Raw genomic sequence first — 20687 nt, 5'->3', positions numbered from 1 at the left:
AGAGGTACTTCATTATTAAATGGAACAGAGCAATCCGCATTCAACCAATGATTACTCTGCGAACGAAAAGCGCAATTTATAGTTTGTTCTCAATAGTTTTCACCGGGAGCCATAATGCCGGTGAGACATTTTCGCCTCCAATGCAGAAGTAGCAACATAATTTGTTCTTTTGTTCAAAGTGATTGTTCCTTTTCATATTGGAGCTGCCTGTAAATGCAGCGCTTTGCTGACCGAGGTCTACCTGAACTACTGATGAGGCGCGTGGAGGTTTATCAGAAACAAACATGGGCGTTTTATGGAAGGCGACGGACCAGTGTAACTAACATTCCCGTTCATGGTCCATGCGCTGTGCTCTGCCTTGATACAGCCAGGATAGGCTCTTGTTCAGAATATGGACGGCGTAGGGAAAGAACCTGTTAGCGTGTAGTGTGGTAAAGTATATTCACAAGAAACAGAAAACAATGGCTTTCCACTTGGTTCTCGGTCGAACTTAAAGCTCCGCGTATGACTAGGTTGATTAAGGCGTCGGAGGTACTCAGGCATACTGCAGGTGGCTTTTACGTAAAATGAACTTCGTGGTGCTCGGACGCCAGGTTTTTACCTTGTTCATGAATAATTTCGTCGTAACGGCGGAGCACTGCCACAAACGTTGGAAACAGTTTGTACCGTTCATACCGAGTGATACAGGCTGTAGCATCTTTGCGCGGAGATAAAGAACGTCACACTAACGAGTGAATGGTGCCCTAACACACCGGCTGGCCCATACCATGATGCTCTGTATGCCCGAAGTGATCGCGTGAGACTAATACCACCAACGGAGGCACGTGCATGCCACAACGACAAGGGTTGCCTCTCTTAACAGCAGTGCCATTCCGCTCACGTAACACCCGGTGCCTGACCGCACACAGTGGTGCGTTTCCTCGGGCTGTTTTGTGCGCGCAGCATGTGAAGAGCACTGCTGCGGTCCCTGTGTTCGTCTCATTCCGTTACCCTTTAGTCACGCCACTGCGCGCACCCGGGAAGCCAGACTCGATACTAACCACACAAGTTCTTACTATTACTCTCGCCTTTGCATCCCGCAGAGCGATTCCATGTTTCTTTGCACTGGCCGTCTCGCGGTCGTGTCATGTTTGAGGCAGCAAAAACAAAAAAACTCCTGGAAACCAAGCGGGGCCCGGAGTGCATTCTTCTTCAGCTGTGCTCCTGATACGAGGCACGTATTCAGAGGCGCCTTGGAATCCTTAATGCCGGCCCCGTCGGGGAATGAAGCAGGAGAGCCCAGGAAACGCCGGTTTGTCATGGTTGAGCTTGCATGTGGGTGGCGTCTTGCCTCGGCCCCCAGGAAACGATGTGTTTCGGGGTGTAGTGGACGGTCACCTTTCCCACGTTCCTCCTTTATCGCTCACCCCGCTATCCTCCCCCATCGTTTACCGTGCAGATAGAGAAGAAATGCCTAATCTGTAAGGAAGATGTTGCAGCGTTGTTCCTAAAGCATTCCAGCGACTACAGTGACACTTAATAGCAGCCCGTTTGTCAACTCTCGAAAGCTAGAGGGTAATAAGGACGTGTCCGTGCTGGAGTCTACTCTAATTTTCGACAAGGACACCTATCGGTGTCAGACCATGGTGCAACTCTTGTTATTTTTTCATACCTTAGCAGTTTCCGCCTTTCTAGGCTCTTGTGCCTTTGTAGCCATTTATTACAGTTTGTGCCATTCTTTACTGCGTCAGGATGATATCGCGAGTAGCCCATGCCATGTGGAGGTGCTTCCCTTTGTCGAGGCAAGGGAGTAGTGTACTGTAGGCTGCATGGCTAAACGAGCCCGCAATTGAATACATGCTGCACTCAACCTTACGTTCAGTCTTGACTACTGCAAAGTAATTCCCGAATCGCTAACTTGCCATCCGTTTGTTAGGCTTAGGGTGTAGTCGAAAGCAGCCTAAAATACGCCATCATTGTCATGAACGAAGTTCCGCCTCCGCCGGAACAAATGCCGCTCCAATTCCACTAGAGTTATACCTGTGCTACACGGGTACGTTGAAATGACATTCGAGTCGAACGGCATTCGAAACTTCGAATGGCATTCGGACTGGACGGACCCGCACGGTGCTACACGACTATGCCAAAAGCATTCGAAAGCTTCAGTATTCTGACGCCAAGCTACAGGGGCGCTGCTGCCGTCAAGTTTTGTTTTTGAACAAATCTAGCAGCAACAATTAATTTGTATAGTTACAGTCCGCTATAAAATTGCTACTTTTAAAAGTAATATGTCATTTCTAATAAACTTTACTATTTATTCATTACTAAACGCCTCTGTTCTAACAGAGGCCCAAGCCCATAGCCCTGCCATTTTTTGTATGCGGTCTGTTGGCTACATTGGGCTCTATCTCCTGCGTGTGTCGCAAAAAACGAAAAAGTGCAATAAACTTCACTGAATAAAAAAAAGCTTACTTAAAATGTACACACAGACGCGCACGCACACAAAATAAAAAGACAAAACACAGCAAAAGCAACAGCACAAAGTGAAAAAACTGGCACCGGGCCAAAATGGCTGCCTTTCTTTCCTACGATGGGTTCCAGAGTATGCGGTAAATATTTGCTTGCTAACAAAACTTCTGGAAAAGATCCGTATAGTGTATATAAATAGTATTTAGAATTTTATCGTTTAACGAACGTATTTGCTCTTCAAAACTTATGCTGCCACCTATGGCGCGAAGACGCTGCGGTAGAGAGTAGTCGCGCTTGCGCCTCGAAGGCATTCCAAAATCTCGAATGTCTCCGCGGAGCTCCGTCGACTCGAATGTCATGTGAACCGAATGCCGTTCAAGAACGTCGTGTAGCAGCGCAGGTTTGGCAGTCGAGTCGAATGACATTCGTTTGGAAGACATTCGAAACACCCGTGTAGCACAGGTATTAGGTGTAACCTTTGGAGTCGACAGGGAGGCTTAGGAGACACTGATGAACAGCTAGTGGTCCTCTCCGTTGCTTTCCGCAGGCGAACATGCACCTCCCGGCGTACGGTGAAGGGGGGCGTAGAACCGAGCCGACAGCGTACCCCCGGCGGCCAGACGTGCTGGTGCACCCGCACCACGCGCACCACCACCTGACCGAGCAGGACCTCCTGGGCCTGCACGGCGCCGCCGCGGGACTGCCGCCGGGCATCGTCGAGGACGGACAGGCCAGTCCCTGCTCCTCGGACGACGGGAACGACTTCCTCGAGGTGAGCCCTCCTTGGAGCAGAAGGGTCGGCCGCGTTGTTGTTGTTTGAAGCCTCAGTGAAATGCACTGGCTGTTGTGCGGAGTGAAAGTTGCGCTAACACTGAAGCGGCTATAAGGAGAGCAAAGACGCGGCAACGCTCAAGCAATGTCCGCCGGCTCTGCTCGTGCGCTATTAACCAAAAAGGAGTAAAATGGGACAAACTTTAGCACTTAGTCCTAGCGGCGAACAGTTAGTCCGCGGGGAGAACAACTGTCGCTGACGGACCCCTTTTCGTTTAGCCTCTCATGGAGTACCGGTTAGACTTCATGGGACCAATAGTTGCTTCAACGCAGTTAGTCCCGAATAGGAATGCCTCCGACGCCCTTTGTACTCCCTTCTGGCTTAGTGGCCCTTAGAGGAGGTGGTTGCGACGAGACGAAAGGCCCGTGCATTCCTGCAGTATATCTTGAGTTTCGCCTGGCAGGGCAAAACGCGCCTTCCAGTGGGTGTCATATCGGACGCGAGAGCGCACGCAGACACGCACCAAAGAAAAAAAAAAGACGGTTGGACTCCCTAGCGTTCTCCGCGGTCACGTGACGTCTCCATCCCAGCTGCGCGGAAAGGCCCGCGCGCTCGTGCACACGCCCTCGAAGAAGGTTGTCGCGGCTACCGAATCCGATTAGAAACGAGCTGGCCCCTGCTTTGATCATTTTTTTTTCTTTCCTTGCTCGCACGGACTCAGCGTGGCGTGCTTGGCTTGGCGCGGTCAACCAGGCGCACGCACACGCCTGGCAAGCCTTTCTTTGTGCGCGAGAAAGGGGGCCGAGAACACCCCCCCCCCCCCCCCTTCTTTCTCTGGACGTTTCTTCCGTACACGCGTATGTGTGTGTCTGAGACTGCGGGCGCACGCGCGCGAGTCGACACAGATAGCGAGCGGCGGGCCTAGGCCGCGTATCGCCGTCGTCAATCTCATTAGCGATGCCTGGCATTCCATTTGCACTCCCCCTCCTCGCTTTTTTTTCTTTTCCTTTAGCCCGCCGATTGGGACACACCGCCGCCGCTGCGCGCAGCAATTTGTATTCCGCTCTCCTAGGCGGGTATTCGCTGTTTCTGCCGCCATCTCTTCCTGGCCGCCCTACGCAACAGAGTCGTATACGTCTTTGGTCTCCGTAGGCGTCTGCACGTGCCGCGGGGAAATCAGTGCAGTGAAATGGAGGCTGGAACTTGCGTAGGCGCATCCATTCCGCGGTGGTGCAGGTTTGATCGATCAATCGGTGTAAGGATTAATCACCCGGGGAGTCGGTCCACAAAAGCGAATGATTAGTCACTTCGTGAGGGTATCTGTTGACGGATCTAGCGCGTGACAGATCTAGCGCAGTGGAGCTTTTTCTTTTGCCAATTTGTCATGCGTATCAAAGTGACAAAAAGTAGCCAAGTTGTTTGCGAGCGCCTGATCAATGCCGCAAGGAGTTGTGGGATCTTACTAATATTATTGTGCATTGCAAGGGCAACATGCGAAAACAAAAAACACGTCAGATATGGCAGCCGGGTCAGCGGAGAAGCTAAAATACCTAAAGAAAAACAAACACTGGGGACCAGGCCCAAACACGTGGCGCAGGTAATTACAACCATGCAGGGAACACACACACACACAAAAAAGCGCCTGAGATATAAATATGTATTATAGTATTTGAAAGAACAAGCAACCACGCTGGTGAAGCGTGAACATCACGTGCAACGAAAGCAAAAGACTATAGCTGGTTATACAACTCAAGAACGAAACAGAAAATGCCCGTTAAAGGTGGCCTTCCAGCCAACGGCGTCGACCGATTGCCGTGGCGCCGTGGTTAATCCGTGGTTAACCCCAAGTCACGCTCGGTTAATTCCCTGTAAGTATAGCGCAGCAGGGGATTAATCAACGGATTTTCCGCGATGTCATCAAAATCTGTCTACGCTATTGGTTGGATTGCAGCCTTTGAGGGGCATTTTTCCCTTTGTTCTTGAGTTGTATACGACTATAAAAGTGAGTGTCCGAACGCGCTGCTTCTTTTAACACTCCTCGGTGATTTCGCGAGATCACGCAGATGTGAAGAGTAAGAGGGAAACAAGAAGAAAAGAGAAAGGAAGAGAGAAGGTGGAAAAACTATAGTCGGCTACAACTCAAGAACAAAGCAGCTTTTCCCCGACAAAGGACCCCCTTCCAGCCAATGGCGTCGGCCGATTCTCATGAACCTGCTAGAGTGGTAATTCAGGGAGTGGACTATCACCGACCACGGATGGAGGGGAATGTCCCCTCTCGTCTGCCATTCCCTTCACGCTTGCAGGCTCAAAAGGATAGGCCGATGCCATTGGCTGGAAGGGGGTCTTTCGAAGCGAGTACTTAGCAGTTCTTGAGTTGTATCCGACTATAGCGAGAATATGGATAGAAAAAAAGAAATCAATTGAAGAAAGAAAGAAAGGAAGGAAGGAAGAAAGAAAGAACGCGATTAGGAAATGCCGGGAGCTGAAAATCGAATGGAATTAAGTGCAGTAACGTGAACGATCAGGCTTAACTAACTGATACGTTTGTGATAGATACTTCAGGCCGCAAACGGCAACTTCTCCGTCTTACACTCACACTGCAGAAGACGCGGACCTTTCCCAAGCGCTGCACGGAATTAAGTGGAGCGGCGTTGTGCAGAAGGAGGAAGTGGTCAGCACGCACGTTTCTTCGCGGTGAAACGCGCCAAACACTTTCTCGGAGGCGGCCAGACTCCCCCGTGGCCATCGACGGATTCAGAAGATGGCGCTGGCGCTAAGCCAAGGATGTCCCCCCCACCCTTTTCTTGAAGGAAGAAGAATTGCACGCGGGCCGCCGGCTGGAAGAAGGTATCCCTCGCGCGCTCGTCACATGCTGCCGGTTGTCTCCGTGTTTTGCCTCTTTTTGTTTTTAGCTTTTTTCTGGGATCGAACGTTTTCACTCGGTGCTCGCTTCCGTCTTCATGGGACCACAAGTTACGCTTCAGCTCGTCACATGATCGAGACGGATCTTCCACACCTCGGTCGGATAGAGAACAACAAACAAATTTTAAACTAATATCTGTGCTTGTGTGCGTCCGCATCGGTGAGGTAAAGATAAAACAGCGATTGTCGTGTTCGTTTGCACACACTATTTTTGTTTGAAGAAAGAAAGATGTTTATTGTTTTGCTCTTTCAAACGGCATGGCTGACTTTGGTTCACCGTTGGTGCTCGCGTCGCGTGTGTACATTCGAAAACACCCTTTTCAGGCTGCTTGCTTTCTGTCATCCGGGAACCACCCTCGTTATCTAATCTGCGCAACGGCTGCCCCTGAATGGACTAAATTATTTTTAACAACGAAAAATTGCGAGATTTGCATAGTACTCATTCGTAGCCGGTGTGGCTGAGACCTATACTAGTGTTCACTGTAATTCTTTTTCTCTTAACAACAGTGTCCAATTTGGGAACTCCTCCCGCGGGCTGAATCTCTAATCCACTGAAAAATCAATTGACGGAATGGATTTAGATATTTATCTAAATACAACGTCGTAAGGAAGGAACGGCTACTCCCGCAGGACACCAACCTCTGCCTTTCTTTCTTTCTTTATTTGTTTGTTTATTTCGTTAGCGGTCAGGTTAGGGTTCGCGGAAGTCGTGATGCCATGCAGTATAATGCAGTACAAACAGCCTCCGGTGTTGCGTTTCTACTAAGACGACATATGGCGGTCTCAGTAACTGGAAAACCGACTTCAACCACTTTGCCGTCAGCGGTTGAAGGCCTTGTGGGCGCCGACACATCGCGGTGGGTCTCTCCACGCACAGTTGTTCTTTGTCTCGCAGCAGAAGCGATTGAGATACACGGGGGCCAAATTAACAAAAAAGAAATCGGCCGTTGGCGAAAAAAGTCACGCAACCAGCGTCCCAAAAGCCTCCCGCTGTTCGTGACCTGTGGTGCAATTTATCGCAATGGATTCCGGAGTTGTCGGCGTACCTTGAACGGATCGCACCTGTGGATTCCGGCATGACCTTTGTGACCCCTCGGCGGAAGCCTGCCGAACGATACGGGCCAAGCCCGTTCGGAAAGAAGGGGCAGATGTGCGAACTTTAACGCAAACACTGCAAGCGGGAATAAATCATGACCCCCCAACGAGGCACTGTGCATGGTGTCAGCGCTACCTCTCTACAAGTGCAGTCTGTTCCACACGACAGGAAGGAAAACACGACTCTTCTGCTGAAGTTGCGTGCATGCATAGTTGCAGACTACGTTTGGTTCCCGATCTAATATCCCTGCCTGCATCTACTTTCCTCTTGGTGATTCTTTAGTTGAGAGGCATCAGGCCTTGACGGGTTCGACCTCCCTGAAAGGGTGTTGCGGCACTGTTCAGTATGCTTCGTACGCCTCGAACTCTGGTGTCTTCGTTCCTGTGAGGGTGATAGAGCCTCCCGAGATTCAGCGACATCTTTCTTGCGACTGTGTACCAGGACAGGCCGAAGACGTGAACGTACATCACCGCCTGACTTCTTGTTCGCGCCTGCAACGAGACACGGCTTCGTTTGGCGCGGTCAGAAGTTCACGATCTTCGCCTGCAGAGCCGAGCGTTGTCTGCCTGAACCGGTGCGTCGTTACAGCGCGGGCGAAGCTCAAGCGGGCCCTCGTTCCCCACCACGGACGCCTCTTAAACTTGGCACGAATGGACATATCGCCAGTGTCTCAGCGCATGCAGGTCTCAAAGCCGTCGCGTGCTTCCTTAACATACGCAGTCCGTTGCCTGCGCGACCTTCTTTCGGTTCGTGCCTCGATCTCCATGCTGCCGATATCGATGCGCCACCACTCGCTAGACAAGCCGAGCCCCCTCCTATCTCATCTGGTCTCGGCCGCTGCGTTTTCAGCGATCCCCGAACAAAACTCTTTCGCTTATTCCCACCGACCAGTCTCTTTATTTAACGATACGTTCGCCCTGGGTTCACCCGTCTCAACAATCCATCTCACCTAGACCGCGTTGTTTCAGTCTAGCTCCCACGGCTTCATGGACTTTCCTGGTAAGACACCGCATATCTTGGGTGCCAGTATATCTAGCTGGGTGAACCGAGCAACGTTTAGGGGCTTTACCTTTCCCTATTCCTGCAGTTTCGAGTCCTGACAGTCCTCACTACGATACCCACCTATTTCTTCCACACCTTATCTCTATTTCTCAATGACAGACTCCACGTAACCTCCTCTTTCGGCTCTTTCTTTTGTTTTTGTGTTGACATATGCAGCTGTTTTTTTTTTATTTTTTCGTGCTCTGCGTGCCGCCTCCAGATGGCGTGGACTGCAGCTCGTAACGTTTCTGTTGCTTCCCTCGCCTGTGGAACGTTGCCGCGCGTTTTTGTCTTTAAGCGCTCGGGGCAGAGGTCGTCCCTCGTCGCTCACGCTTGTTTAAACCTCGCCGACCTCTCCGTGACACCGTGCGCTAAGCAAAAGCAGGAGAAAAATGTGCCGAGCGCTGACAAGACCGACGAAGCTCCGTGCCGAATCGTGAACTCCTGACTTTCAAGCCTTGAAATTTTTTTCTTTAGCAACTTTTTTCACCGACGTTTTCATTCATCGTATTGTCTGTTTAGTGGGTGTCTATACTTTCCTTGGCAGCTCTCTTAATCGCGCTCATTTGGCTCGAAGAAAATTTTCACCACACTTACACCTTTTCGTTCCTGGATCGTCCCAGATATTGTTGGCTATTTTTATTTATTTATTTGTTACATACTGTTGGCCTCACTTTGAGGCCTTAACAGGATCGGGTTCACGTATGAAAAAGTGCAAAGCAAAAACAAAAACAGAAAGAAACAGCAGAGAAGGAACTTTTTCACTTTACACAAAAGTACATGTAATTCGCGCATGGTGACTGTTGTTATTAATTTCCAAGATGGTTTGTTAGCTTCGATACAAATGCTTCAGGGCACATCTGGTTGACAATTTCAGGAGGCAACATATTCTACTCATGAATCACATGTGGGAAAAATGAAAATTTGAATGCATCACTACGGTATCTGCATTCGGATAGATGTTTTTTTTTTGTTTTGTTCTTGTGACACGCGTCTTAGGCTCAAGCAGATATCTAGTCTTATCAAGTTTTGTGCGATCATTCAAAAGGAGGAACAGAAACTTAAGCCGCAGCAGTCTGGCTCGTGTGTGGATTGTAGAGAGGCCGACTTTTTGCTGAAGCAGTGTGGGGGATTCATGACGACTGTATTTGTTGAAAATAAATCAGACAACTTTTCGGTGGACACTTTCAAATCTACCAATATATTGTTTAGTGTAGGTCAGCCACGTAATAATACTGTATTCTATCACAGAAGGAACACGTGAAATGCATGCCAAAAGTTTTGTTTCCGACGAAGGGAACGTCTTATCATGTAAAGAGCAGAATGCGCCTTTGTGGTAATGTGTGTCACGTGCTCGTTCTATCGCAGGGCCGAGACAATAATAACGCCAAGACAATTGAACTGCTCTACCTTTGTGAGTGTCTTCTGTTCGACTTCATAATTGTAATTTAATGGCTGTTTCTTTCTAGTCACTGTCATGCAGACAGCTTTTTCAAGGTTGAGGGCCATCTGCCAGTTGTCACACCATTTCGATACACACTGCAGTGAGTTGTTTAGGGCTATTTGGTCAGCAGGGCTATTGATTTCTTTGTAGATGACGCAGTCATCCGCGAACATACGCACTGTTGCATCGATATTCTTGCGCAAATCATTAATAAAAAGAGGGAAAAAAATTGGTGCAAGCACTGTCCCCCGTGGCACGCCAGAGAATACTTCCGCCAAGTCCGATTCGCTGTTTTCAAAGTAGTCAAACTGGTGACGACCATTTCAATAGGCTTTTAACCAATTAGTTATTGTCCCGTTACCAAGAAAGTGAACTAGCTTATAGTGAAGTTTAGAATGAGATACCCGGTCGAAGCCTTTTGACAAATCAAGGAATATCATATCTGTTTGCCCCCATTTTATCGATTGTCATAGCTAAGTCATGGACCGTTTCTAGTAATTGTGTCGTCGTAGACAAACCTTTTCGGAAGCCATGTTGATTGGGAATAATTAATTTGTGGTCTTCAACAAACGTTATAATGTGCTTCAAAATTAAATGATCTAGGATTTTACAGGTTCGAGGATTTTACATTTTCTGGGTGACGTCGCTCTTATTAAATTGACTTGCACCGCACAGGGCTATGGGATGTATAAAGCACGAGTGTCTAACGCAGATTAGATTTGTGACTATCAAAATGGACAGAGTACCATCGAAAAGACCTTCGCGTTCCAGAGCTAACCAGTGTTCTGCATCTAGTGTTGAAATAACGTTTCGTGTTAGTTGTGCGGTGACTACGTGGAGCGCATAGTTTCCGGTGTACCGTACGCATCCAGGGCCCACCCGTTGCGCCCGGTCCACCAGCAGCCAGCAATGGCTGGAAGTGGGACAGGTCAGCCGTTCTTTGTCTTTCCTCCCAAAAGACCGTCATGCACTATAGCCGCCTTCCGTGTTTTCTCCGAAGATTCAACCATATAACTATCTCGAATTTGGTCGTCGTTTTAGACCTCTCTACTGGGGATACGGTGGGCGCAGCTGGCAAAGGACAGGGTTCATTGGAGAGACATGGGAGAGGCCTTTGCCCTGCTATGGGAGTAGTGAGGCTGCTGATGGTGACGATGGCTGGGCCAGAAAAAAAAAAATCTAGCTGTGGTTTAAACTGTGGTTAACCCTGGTGAGAAGCGAAAGGTTCCTTTGCATGGCTATACGTTCACAAACGCCGCACACACTGCCGAACGGATTCTCTGTAAAGCGTCGATGAAATGCCCAATGCCCGGTGGGGCAGTTGGGTTCGCCTGCCACGGTGGGCAGATTGTGATTACGTCAGTAGATCACATGACCTGCCACGTGACACCTGTCACATGCCCGCACTGACGCTGCTCTCTTAAAAACCTAGCGTAGTGTAGCTTTCGCTTCAAACAAGTAAACACGTTGCTCTTGGATACTGCTTCAGTCGAGTTTAGCGGAGGAAGGTGAGGTCGGATGTGCTGCGGTTGGGATTACCACTACAGAATAACCACACGCGTGTACAAAGGGTACACATTTCTTATCTGGCGACTTAACCATTCCTTCCTGAAACTGCTTCGACGGCCCTGAATTGAATTGAACTTGAAGGATAGTATAAATGGCCCTGCAAGGGGGACATCCCGCGTCCCGGCGTGCGAAACTTCGTCTCGCAAGCATCTATGCGTCGCGTCCTTGTCCCGCCGGGACGGCTGCTCTCTGTCGTCCAACTCGCTCCAGTCGCCTCGATCTGATTCGGTTTTAATGCTCTTCCTCTCACCCCCGTCCCCCTCTCCTTCGCTTTTACAGACTTGACTCGTGAATCTCGGTGCCTCCTGCAGCTCACCTCCCGGGATTATTTTTTTTTACTATTCCTGCAATCTTCTCTTTCGTATAGGTTGTATTCCTTGGATTTCGATGTCGGCGTGGTGGCGCTGCACGCGATGTGCTGGTTCCTGTCGGTTGTCGCGTTTTACTTTTCTTTAGGTTTTCCGCCTTTCTCTTTTATTCTGCATGGCGATCGCTCTCTGAGCTGCCCGTGCTGACGCGTACAAAACCTTGCATCGTCGATGTCAGCCAAATGGAAACGGAGGGTTTTGTTTGAATCGCTCTCTTCTCGTCTGCAACTGCAAGACCGGCGGCGGGGAAGTCGTTGAACCCGCCGCGTTTGCAGCGGTGGCCGGGGAGCTCGGAGGATAGCTGCAGCAGTCGCGGTGATGATATCACCCGCCGAGTATTGGCATTCAGTGAGCGTACACTGTGTGTATACGGATCCGAGCGGCGGCGGCAGCAGCACTGGCGAAGAGGTGACGGTGAGGGGGAAGCAGTGCAGGAGGGAAAGGGAAAAGCTGTCGAGGGAGAGACAGGCGCTGCAAGCACCTATAGTCTCTCTCCTCCTCGTTCCATCGCCGCTTTCTCCTTTCTCTTTTCTACCTGAGTGTTCTTCTCTGACCCCTCCGTTCAACTCTCTTTTCGCGAACCGCATAGAGAGGAGAGTTTGGCATTTTCTTAGTGGAATTTGCGGCCGTTCCCTGTTCTGTTCTGTTCGTTTTTTTTTTTTGCTACTGTTTCCCATTTATCCGTATGATTTAGCCTCTCGCCCGCCTAAAAAGCGGCGGTTTGCTTACCAAGCGCATACGGGCTCACAATCTTCCTTCAGGAAGGTACGGCACCTCGGCTTCGATGCCGAACCCCGATTTGCCACCCGTTTGCTCGACGAGCTTCTTTCTTATGGTATATAAAACAACACAGAGGATAGGAGAGGGGTGGGAGAGAAGAGAGTAATCTCAATGGCTCTGCTCTGTGCGCCCCCTCCCCCTCCCACCCACCGTGTCCTCTTCGGAGTCGCCGTCAACTGTTCGCAGTCTCAAAGAGCATTCGAGGTCCCGAACCGGTTACGAGTGGTGGGTGCCCGCGTAAACGCCGGTTGCGTGTTGCACGGCCTAGCTGTGCCGGGCTTTAATGCAGTTAGCGGAACAGATGCGTTAATGGTGGTGAGTTATGGCAAACTCGGCGAGGTTGGTGGTTTTCGTAAGCGGGCCGCATCCGGTAATGGGCTACGTTCACGCTACGCGTTGCGTTTCCGCCGGCTTCCGAGAGAACGGATTGGAAGTAGCCGCGCGCGGATCGCAGAGTAGCCACCGGTTTTAGTGTAGTATACCGGATGCGGCGCCTGGGTAGCCGGGTTCGAATTCGTGGCGTCCTTAACGCGCGCAGATAGCCTGTCGTTCGCGGTAACCGAGCGAGAACATTCCGCGCTATCGGACATGATTGCGGATGCGGGTTGCGTATGTCTTGCATGCGTTACTTGTTTGGTGGCGTCAGAGCGGAGAGAATGTGCGTCCTGTTATTTGTTTTCCGGCCGCTGTAACGGCTACGGTGTCCTTCTGCAGACCTCACGAGGTCGCGGGTTCGCTCACCAGCCACAGAAGCCACGTTTCAGTGGTTTGGTTTGGTTTATGGGGGTTTAACGTCCCAAAGCGACTCAGGCTATGAGAGACGCCGCAGTGAAGGGCTCCGGAAATTTCGACCACCTGGGGTTCTTTAACGTGCACTGACATCGCACAGTACACGGGCCTCTAGAATTTTGCCTCCATCGAAATTCGAGCGCCGCGGCCGGGATCGAACCCGCGTCTTTCGGGTCAGCAGCCGGGCGCCGTAACCACTCAGCCACCGCGGCGGCGTTTCAGTGGGTGCGAGGTCTAAAAACGCCGTTTGCCCAGATTTATGCATGGTTCAGACTAACACAGAGCCCTCGACAGCATTATCCCTCATAGCGCACTGCGCAGCTTGTGAATACAGCTATAAGAAGGTTTCTAAGCGGAATCGCAACTGTACGCGAGATTTGAGATAAATATTACTTGAGTTTACGGAAAGCAAAGTAAGCGAAAGGTGAACGGCAACGAAAACGAGGCAGCAGGGATTTGAGAGTAGAGACGACAAGGCATGACCACTCGTATAGGCTATTTATTACACTCTGAAGGCAGCATTAATGATGGTGAAAGGGGTCCATTTCGTCTGAATAAAAAATCTCTGCAACAGTGTGTACGAAGCGACGGAGGAAAGGAGTCAAAAGCGCAAAGACTGTCCCGTTTTAGTATCAACCCCCTTCTACAAAATGACAAATACTTTTTCATTTATTTTTGGAAAAATACAGAAATTAAAATCAGTTGATCGTGCAAATGTATAACGTGGCGATGTTCATTGTGGCTCGTTGTTGTTGACAGTATTCAACAAAAAATGAGCACTTGTAGCAAATATTAACGCCGAGGGCTCGAATATGCATTGTCAGATATTAGTGCTTTTGCACATGCAATGCGCCCCGTGTCCGATATGTGAACAGAAAAGTGTTAAGCCAACACGTTCTACCGCTGCCCTATGGAGCTCAAACTTGGGGGCTAACGAAAAAAAAAAAAAACTTGAAATGAGACAGGGCACAGTAACCCAAAAAATAGGATCGCTAAACTAGTCTACGGCTTAGTTACAACATCCAGCGAGAGCCGTGATGTGCCTCCATTTTCTCCCTCTTCTTCTTTCTATTCGTCTCATTGTTATTTCTTCCGCTGTTTTTAAGTCTCTTACTATTAGTCTTCACCGTCCTGGCTAGGCTTGGCTTCCGTCTTCTTCGCTTCTTCCTTCTCCTTTCTGTTGTTCCTCTTCTTCTCCTCCTTTCTCTTACGTCTCTTGGCTTGGCTTCTGTCGTCTTCTTTGCTTCTTAGTTTTCTTCTTCTCTCTTGGCTTGCCTTGGCTTGAGGACTTCTGCTGGAGCTACAACAGGCTTCAGTTATGCGATAATTTGGGGTGGGGTCCCAGTAACCTCTCTCGCCGCATAGAAACATTCAGTTGGGTTTCGACGTTCAGCGATAGAAATATGGCTGCTTAGATGAAGGCTCAAGCAAATAGTTCATGACATTGAATGCAGTGAATGCACGAATGAAAAAAGAACGCTAGTCAGCGCAGCTTCCCGCTGCTCCGTTGTGGCGTTTGGTGCGTGAACAGAGAGAGAGAGAGATAAAGAGAGGAAGAGGGAAGGCAGGGATGTTAACCAGAAGGGTGTTCCGGTTGGCTACCCTGCACTGGGGAAGAGGGATGAGGGGGATTGAAAAGAGAAATGGAGAAGGGGTGAAGAGCACAGTCAAAATTTGTCATTTAAGCCAGTCACTCTCGCGAATGATGTAGTAGGCCTTGAGGGCAGTCGACTGCTGCATAGTACGGGAAGGACTGCTGTTATGTGCTAGCATCTTCATGGGATGAGATAAACGATTGGTCGATCCCCGCACCAAGGGCAGGTGTTCCGATACTGAGTGGGGTGAATTTTGTGTCAAGTATAGAGGTCTCGAAATGCGTTGAATTGTAATTGTTACCAGCGGACCCAATGCTAAGTTTTGAGGGAATGCAAATGAGATGAAGAAACGTATATACCCGAGAGCACAGTATGGTGGAGTAGGCACGCCGGGGAGACCTGTTAAGAAAAATAGGAGTAAGTTGCGAGAGCTGTGGGGAAGGAGATGAGGTTAAAGAATTCATTCCCATGTGCAGCCTACGCGTGGAGAACAGTCGGAGGGATCTCTGTCACGCAACGCATTAATATGAATGAGGACGGCCGGGTAGCTTGTCGAGTGACAACGGCAGTTACTCAACACTGGGCCGTTCTCTCCCCCGCATTACACGCCTGTGGTGTGGACAAGATGTCACTTAGTCGGAGGCGCCAGCTTTGCACTTTCTTCTCTCGCCGTCTCCTCCTCGGCCGTCGCCTGAACTCGAAATTCAACGCGCGGGAGAGCATACGTACAGTACTCACGGATTGAAAATAGGACATTCGGAGCGCTAGCCTTGCAGTGCCACGCAGGCATGTGGTAAACCACAGGCCGGCTGATTGGCTACTGGAAGGAACAATTCTGCTTTGTAGATGTTCTCCCTCTCACGCCATACCACAATGCACCACCTTGGTTCCATGAGCGTCTACGGGCGGCGCTCCATGAAGCGACGGCCACGCGCTCCGAATGTCCTATTTCAATCCGTGAGTACTGTACATATAATATGCGCGCAGTTATTATTACGGCTTCCACGGACATTAGCGGAATCGCGGGCGGCAAATTGAGCCGCATTCCATGCATCGCACGCGCGTTAAAGGGCGCTCGGGCAGAGGTGGAGAGTGAACCCCAAACAACAAAAGCTGCCAGCAGCGGTGCAGGGTGGTGGTGGAAAGGGGGACGAGTGGGAGGGGGAAGCCGTGCGTAATTACACGCTGCCCAGCCGCGCAAAATTGAGGCGCCTGACGCCGTGCGCCCGTTCATATGCAAGCGCCCGCTGAAAGCCGCCGCTGCTGCTGCTGTGTGTATGCGATGCCGTTTGTGCCTCTCTTTATGCGTGCGTGCGTGTGTATGTGTTTAGAGGCAACGCCGTGATGTGTAATGGGCATCAGCGAAGCAAGAAAATGCCTGCCCGCCGCCACTGCTACTCCTATACAAGCATGCAGTTAATGCACCCGCGAAGTCTGCGCAGCCGGGCGCTCTGTATGTGTAGGACTAGAGCTGACGACAGCCAATCACAGGCCCGGTAACCAGCCAGTCATAGGCGTCTCCCAATCGCATATACAGTCAGCCAGTGGCAGCTTCAAGCATTCGTGCTGGAATGAAGGTCTGCGTTTGGTTGGCACACGAGTGCCAGCCAGTCACGCATATCGACGGCCTGATAACCAAGGTGCCGACCAATCAAGGGTTCTTGCTACGTGAGGAGGTGCCTGCTAGTTCGAGCTGTGATTGGTTGTCGCCAGCAGCAGGTTTTTCAACCCTACCCTATTCTACAGTGCGTATAACTAACTACACAGGGCGGATTTCAGGGTCACTTTTGGGAGCTGAGGTGAAAGGTGGGGTGTCCTTTTCCAAACAAATTTCTTTGACATTTTTTTAATTGAAATGAGCTTTACCACGGTTTACCTGTGTAAAATTTCTCGCTTGACTAGAGGGACGTAAATCCACCCATGTAAACGCCACTGCCGCTTTCTGGAATTCAGCGGCGTGACCTGTCAGGAAAATCGACTGCCGCCTCTAGGTTGCTCGCTTTCGTGTTGGGACAACTTCTTTTTATTTTTTATATTACCGAACGCTACTTTTTTAACAAGCCCGCATATCGTGGGTGGTTTCATTATTGTCGTTTTTCTTATTTGCAAGATACGCCCCGTTTCAGTTGCTGACGGCTGACGCGATGACTGCTCGGAAGCTGAAAGGCCCGTATTGAGTTAGTTTGGTGATTTTCGGTGCTTAAACAGACTTGTCTGTGCCGTCACGGAGAACCTGTACTTCTCCGCGCACTTAATTTCGTCTGATGAGATTATACAAAGATAAGCAGTTATCGCTTCCGCTCGAACGGTAATCATCAAATTCAGGTAGAGGAATCCATTAACCGCATTTTCCATTGTGATTCTCACAGCAAAGTGAAGGTGTCAACTTGCTGATGTGCAGGAGGCACGGGGTAAGATCGCTAGCCCTAAACCAGGAAAACAATCTAAGCTCTCAGCGGATGTGTTGCTGCAACATCAAGTGATGGAGTGATTTTGAATTTTGTTATCGATTTCTTACGTAGTTGTCCGAGCATGTCTGCTCAGTTTTTTTAGAGCTTAGAGATGGGGATATTAGCCTTGAATGCTAATTGTAACGACACAGTCAGACTATTTGCCTGGGTAAGTCGGCCAGGTTTGTTCGTTCGTTTTTTTTTTTAACTTGTTTCCACTTCTGCAGTGTAAGGCCGGTAACGATCGAACCCTGGAAGTTCCGGATTTTCAATTGAATTTTTTTCTTGCTCGGTCTGGACAAGATCGAATGAACCCTATTTTCAGTCTGAGAAGAAGAAAAGTCTTATGCAATCTCAAAAGTAACCCCCAACTCCCCACGTAACTTACAGTTGCGCAATAACCATCGACATAGCGCTCTGTCAATTCCGGCGCGCCGAAATCTCTCTGTCTTAGCTAATTGTCCTCCAAGCTCGTTAAAACGAGGGACATCGGAGTACACGCTGCCGCGTTAGGTCACAGCTAGTTCTCTGACCCGGCGAGGAACGGGCACGAAAGCCGTGTGATACTTCAAAACGCGCCCGGCGGATGAGCCACTCCGTCCGGTTTTATCGCTGGGCTCCCACCACATCACCGCAGTGTAATCGCGAATATAACGGCGTCGTTTGCAGCGACCGACGGGAAACCGATAAACGCTCGCAACCTTAAACGATTACACGAAGGAAAGCACAAAACAACGCGAAACGTCAGCGCAACAGGGAACGAGTCAGAAGCATCCAGGCGGCTCAAGGATCTCCCTTGCCCAAGAAGAGAAGCCGCTGTGTAGGAGAGGGGGAGTATGAGAAAGAGGGAGAGAGTGCCAGGCGGAGACAAGAAGACAAGCAGAGGCGAGCTTGGTCCGGCATACCCACGGGGGCAGGTTTTCTCTCGAGGGGCCCGACGCGATAATTCGAAGAACAATGGTCGTTTTGTTTCTTTTTTTTTCAACTCCTCCTCCTCCTCCTCCTCCTCCTCCCCCCCACTTCGTTTCTTTCTCCGCCGCCGCTCCAATCTCGCCGAGTCTCTGCGGTGTGATCGGTCTCCATCGCGCGCTGACAGCCCCGGCTTCCCTGATTACAGGGTTTTTTGCATGCCTGGCGGAACTCGCTCTACGCACTCTACACACGCCGTATATACTCCGATCGGGGGCAAAGCCAAACAGCTCCGCCGCCGCCGATCGGGGATATACAGTGTGCGTATGTATACGGCGCGGACGCAATGGAATAATGGAGAGGAACGAGCGTTGCTGAGGCTATATTGCCCGGTGCGACGCTGCGCCTGTGCGTCGAGTGTTTCTTTAATTCCTTTTTGTTTTCTGCCTTTCTTCCCGCGTTCGGTCTTTTCTGTCCTTGTTGCATTTTCGGGCTGTCACGAGCGCTCCGCTCGATTGCTGCTATACTATCTCGACCGGCGGCGATGCGTCTTCCTTACCAGAGTCCAGTTCCGTTTGGCGCCTTCGGTGCAGCCAGCGGTTCCCACGGTTCCCCACCGCGATGGCGCAAGGCCCAACGAGGAGCTGCTGCGCGTGCGCGTGCAAGTGAGAGGAAGAGGTGGGGAAAGCAAATTTTAGTGCAGTAGCTATAGAGTCCGCATTCCGCAAAAATAACCGCGTGTGTCACGAAATTCGCTGGTTGGTCCAAAGAGGTCACGTGACCTTGTGACTTCTTCACAGTGCGCTCACTGTGGCAGGTGGCAAACGGCCTACCGGATTGCGAGGTCCCGTGAACTTGTGACGTCATCGCAACCTACCCACAGGGGGAGGTGTGAACCGACCCTCTGAGTTGTGAGCAACCTGCTCACGGTGGCAGGTCGGAAATGAACTAATAGTTGGAGGAGAGAGGGCGCGTCACCTGGTGACGTCATCACAGAGACACCGAAATAGGAACGATGCCATCGCATTTCAATCTCAAGGCGCGTTAGTTGTCACCCATGATTTTTTTTTATAATGAGTAGCCACTCTCGGTGTGCTCTCGTACTAAGGAGTATTTCGTGTTAATTAGTTTTGCTGTTATAATTATTTATTGATATGTCGGAGACTGCTCCGTTTCAACGGGCCCGTAACTTTCACGTCCATCGGATTTTACAACGTAAGAATATGCTGCAGTCACAGTGGGCCCATCAGAACCGTCACCGGTCACTTGACACTGCGAGCAAGTGCCCTTTGGCTGCTTTCCAGCGAACGGAGACTGAACGCAGTCCCAGAGAGCCAGTCTGCGCAGGCCTGTGAAGGCGGTTACCCGGTCGGTAGGTTACGAACGCGGTTTCGCGTAAAAACTCACTAGAAAGCTCGCACGAAATTACGCCGTAGTTGCGTTTATGTGGCCCATTATGTGTCCCATTAAGCGGCCTTTGTTTGACATGCTTTCCAGCTTTTAACGAATTGCCATTTCTGCTTGCGCACAGAGAAAAAGCACAGTCAACTTGAAATCCGCGAGCGCCTTTCGGATGAGTAATATTTGCCATTGTCCGCCCGAGGCTGCAACGAGGGCGCTCGGCTTGAATGGAGAGAGGGAAAAGAAGTAGTCCTTTAGCAAATTAATCACCATCGCGCGAGTAATTCTTTTCCCCCCTGCCAGCCGCCACTGCCGTTCTAAGTGGGACCTCTTAAATGCAAACGTACTCGCTTTAAATCGTTAATCTGGCGTACCGCGCGCACACGCGCTACTGGGAGGGGACACTCTAGTCTAGCTCCGCTTTTGTTTTTGTTTTATTTGTCTGCCTTTCGGGCTTGCGTGATTTCTGCTCTCTCGCTGCGATTGCGTCCTGGAGGGCTTAATTCGCGACGCCGATGGCCCAGCACCGTAAACACGCCGCAGCCGAGGAACCACCGCGAGGCGGAGGAAGAAAGAAAAGAAAAAAAGAATTAAGCCATCGATTGCGGGACCACCGTCGCGCGGCGGTCATTGTGGGAGCCCGCGCATACGGCAGCGACTTCCGCGTGTTTGGCACACATAGTTTGCTCCAACGGTCCCCGCACAGAGAAGATCCCACGCGGGCGCTCACGCAGGCCGCCTGCATGCACCTGCGGCAGGGCTTGGGCGAAAGCGGCACGACGAATTCCGCGTCCTCCTCTGGAGCGGCCACGGGAGTCGGGCTGGTGTGCGCTTCTCGTTAATTACCCCTGCCCCTCTTTTTTTTTTTTCGCTTGTGGCTTCCGTAATTTACCCGGTCAAAGCAGGCTGAGATCTCGAAGTAGTGACCCGCATATGCCATGTCCATGATGCTTGCGTGCTCAGCGTCGCCGTGGGAGGTTTCCCTCGTTCCCTTTCGGTGCATTTTGCCTTGACAAGCGGAAAACCCAATTTGTTTAGGCAGTCCTCGCTTTGAAACTCCTATATCGTTCAGCCTTCGTATGCACAATGCTAATTATGAGAAT

General features: G+C 50.5%; 1 protein-coding gene across 2 annotated transcripts in view; it reads left to right on the top strand.

Moving 5' to 3' along the window:
- TfAP-2 (transcription factor AP-2) overlaps nt 1-20687 on the top strand; it is a 181944-nt gene that overhangs the window by 115309 nt on the left and 45948 nt on the right. For both annotated transcript variants that reach the window (XM_077642024.1, XM_077642023.1), the window contains exon 3: nt 2996-3220. In XM_077642024.1, coding sequence (XP_077498150.1) covers nt 2996-3220 — 225 coding nt within the window. The remainder of the gene's footprint in view (nt 1-2995; nt 3221-20687) is intronic.

This window comes from Amblyomma americanum, chromosome 10 (genome assembly GCF_052857255.1).
Source record: "Amblyomma americanum isolate KBUSLIRL-KWMA chromosome 10, ASM5285725v1, whole genome shotgun sequence".
NCBI classification, from domain to species: Eukaryota; Metazoa; Arthropoda; class Arachnida; order Ixodida; family Ixodidae; genus Amblyomma; species Amblyomma americanum.
This window is presented reverse-complemented; position numbering and strand designations above follow the sequence as displayed.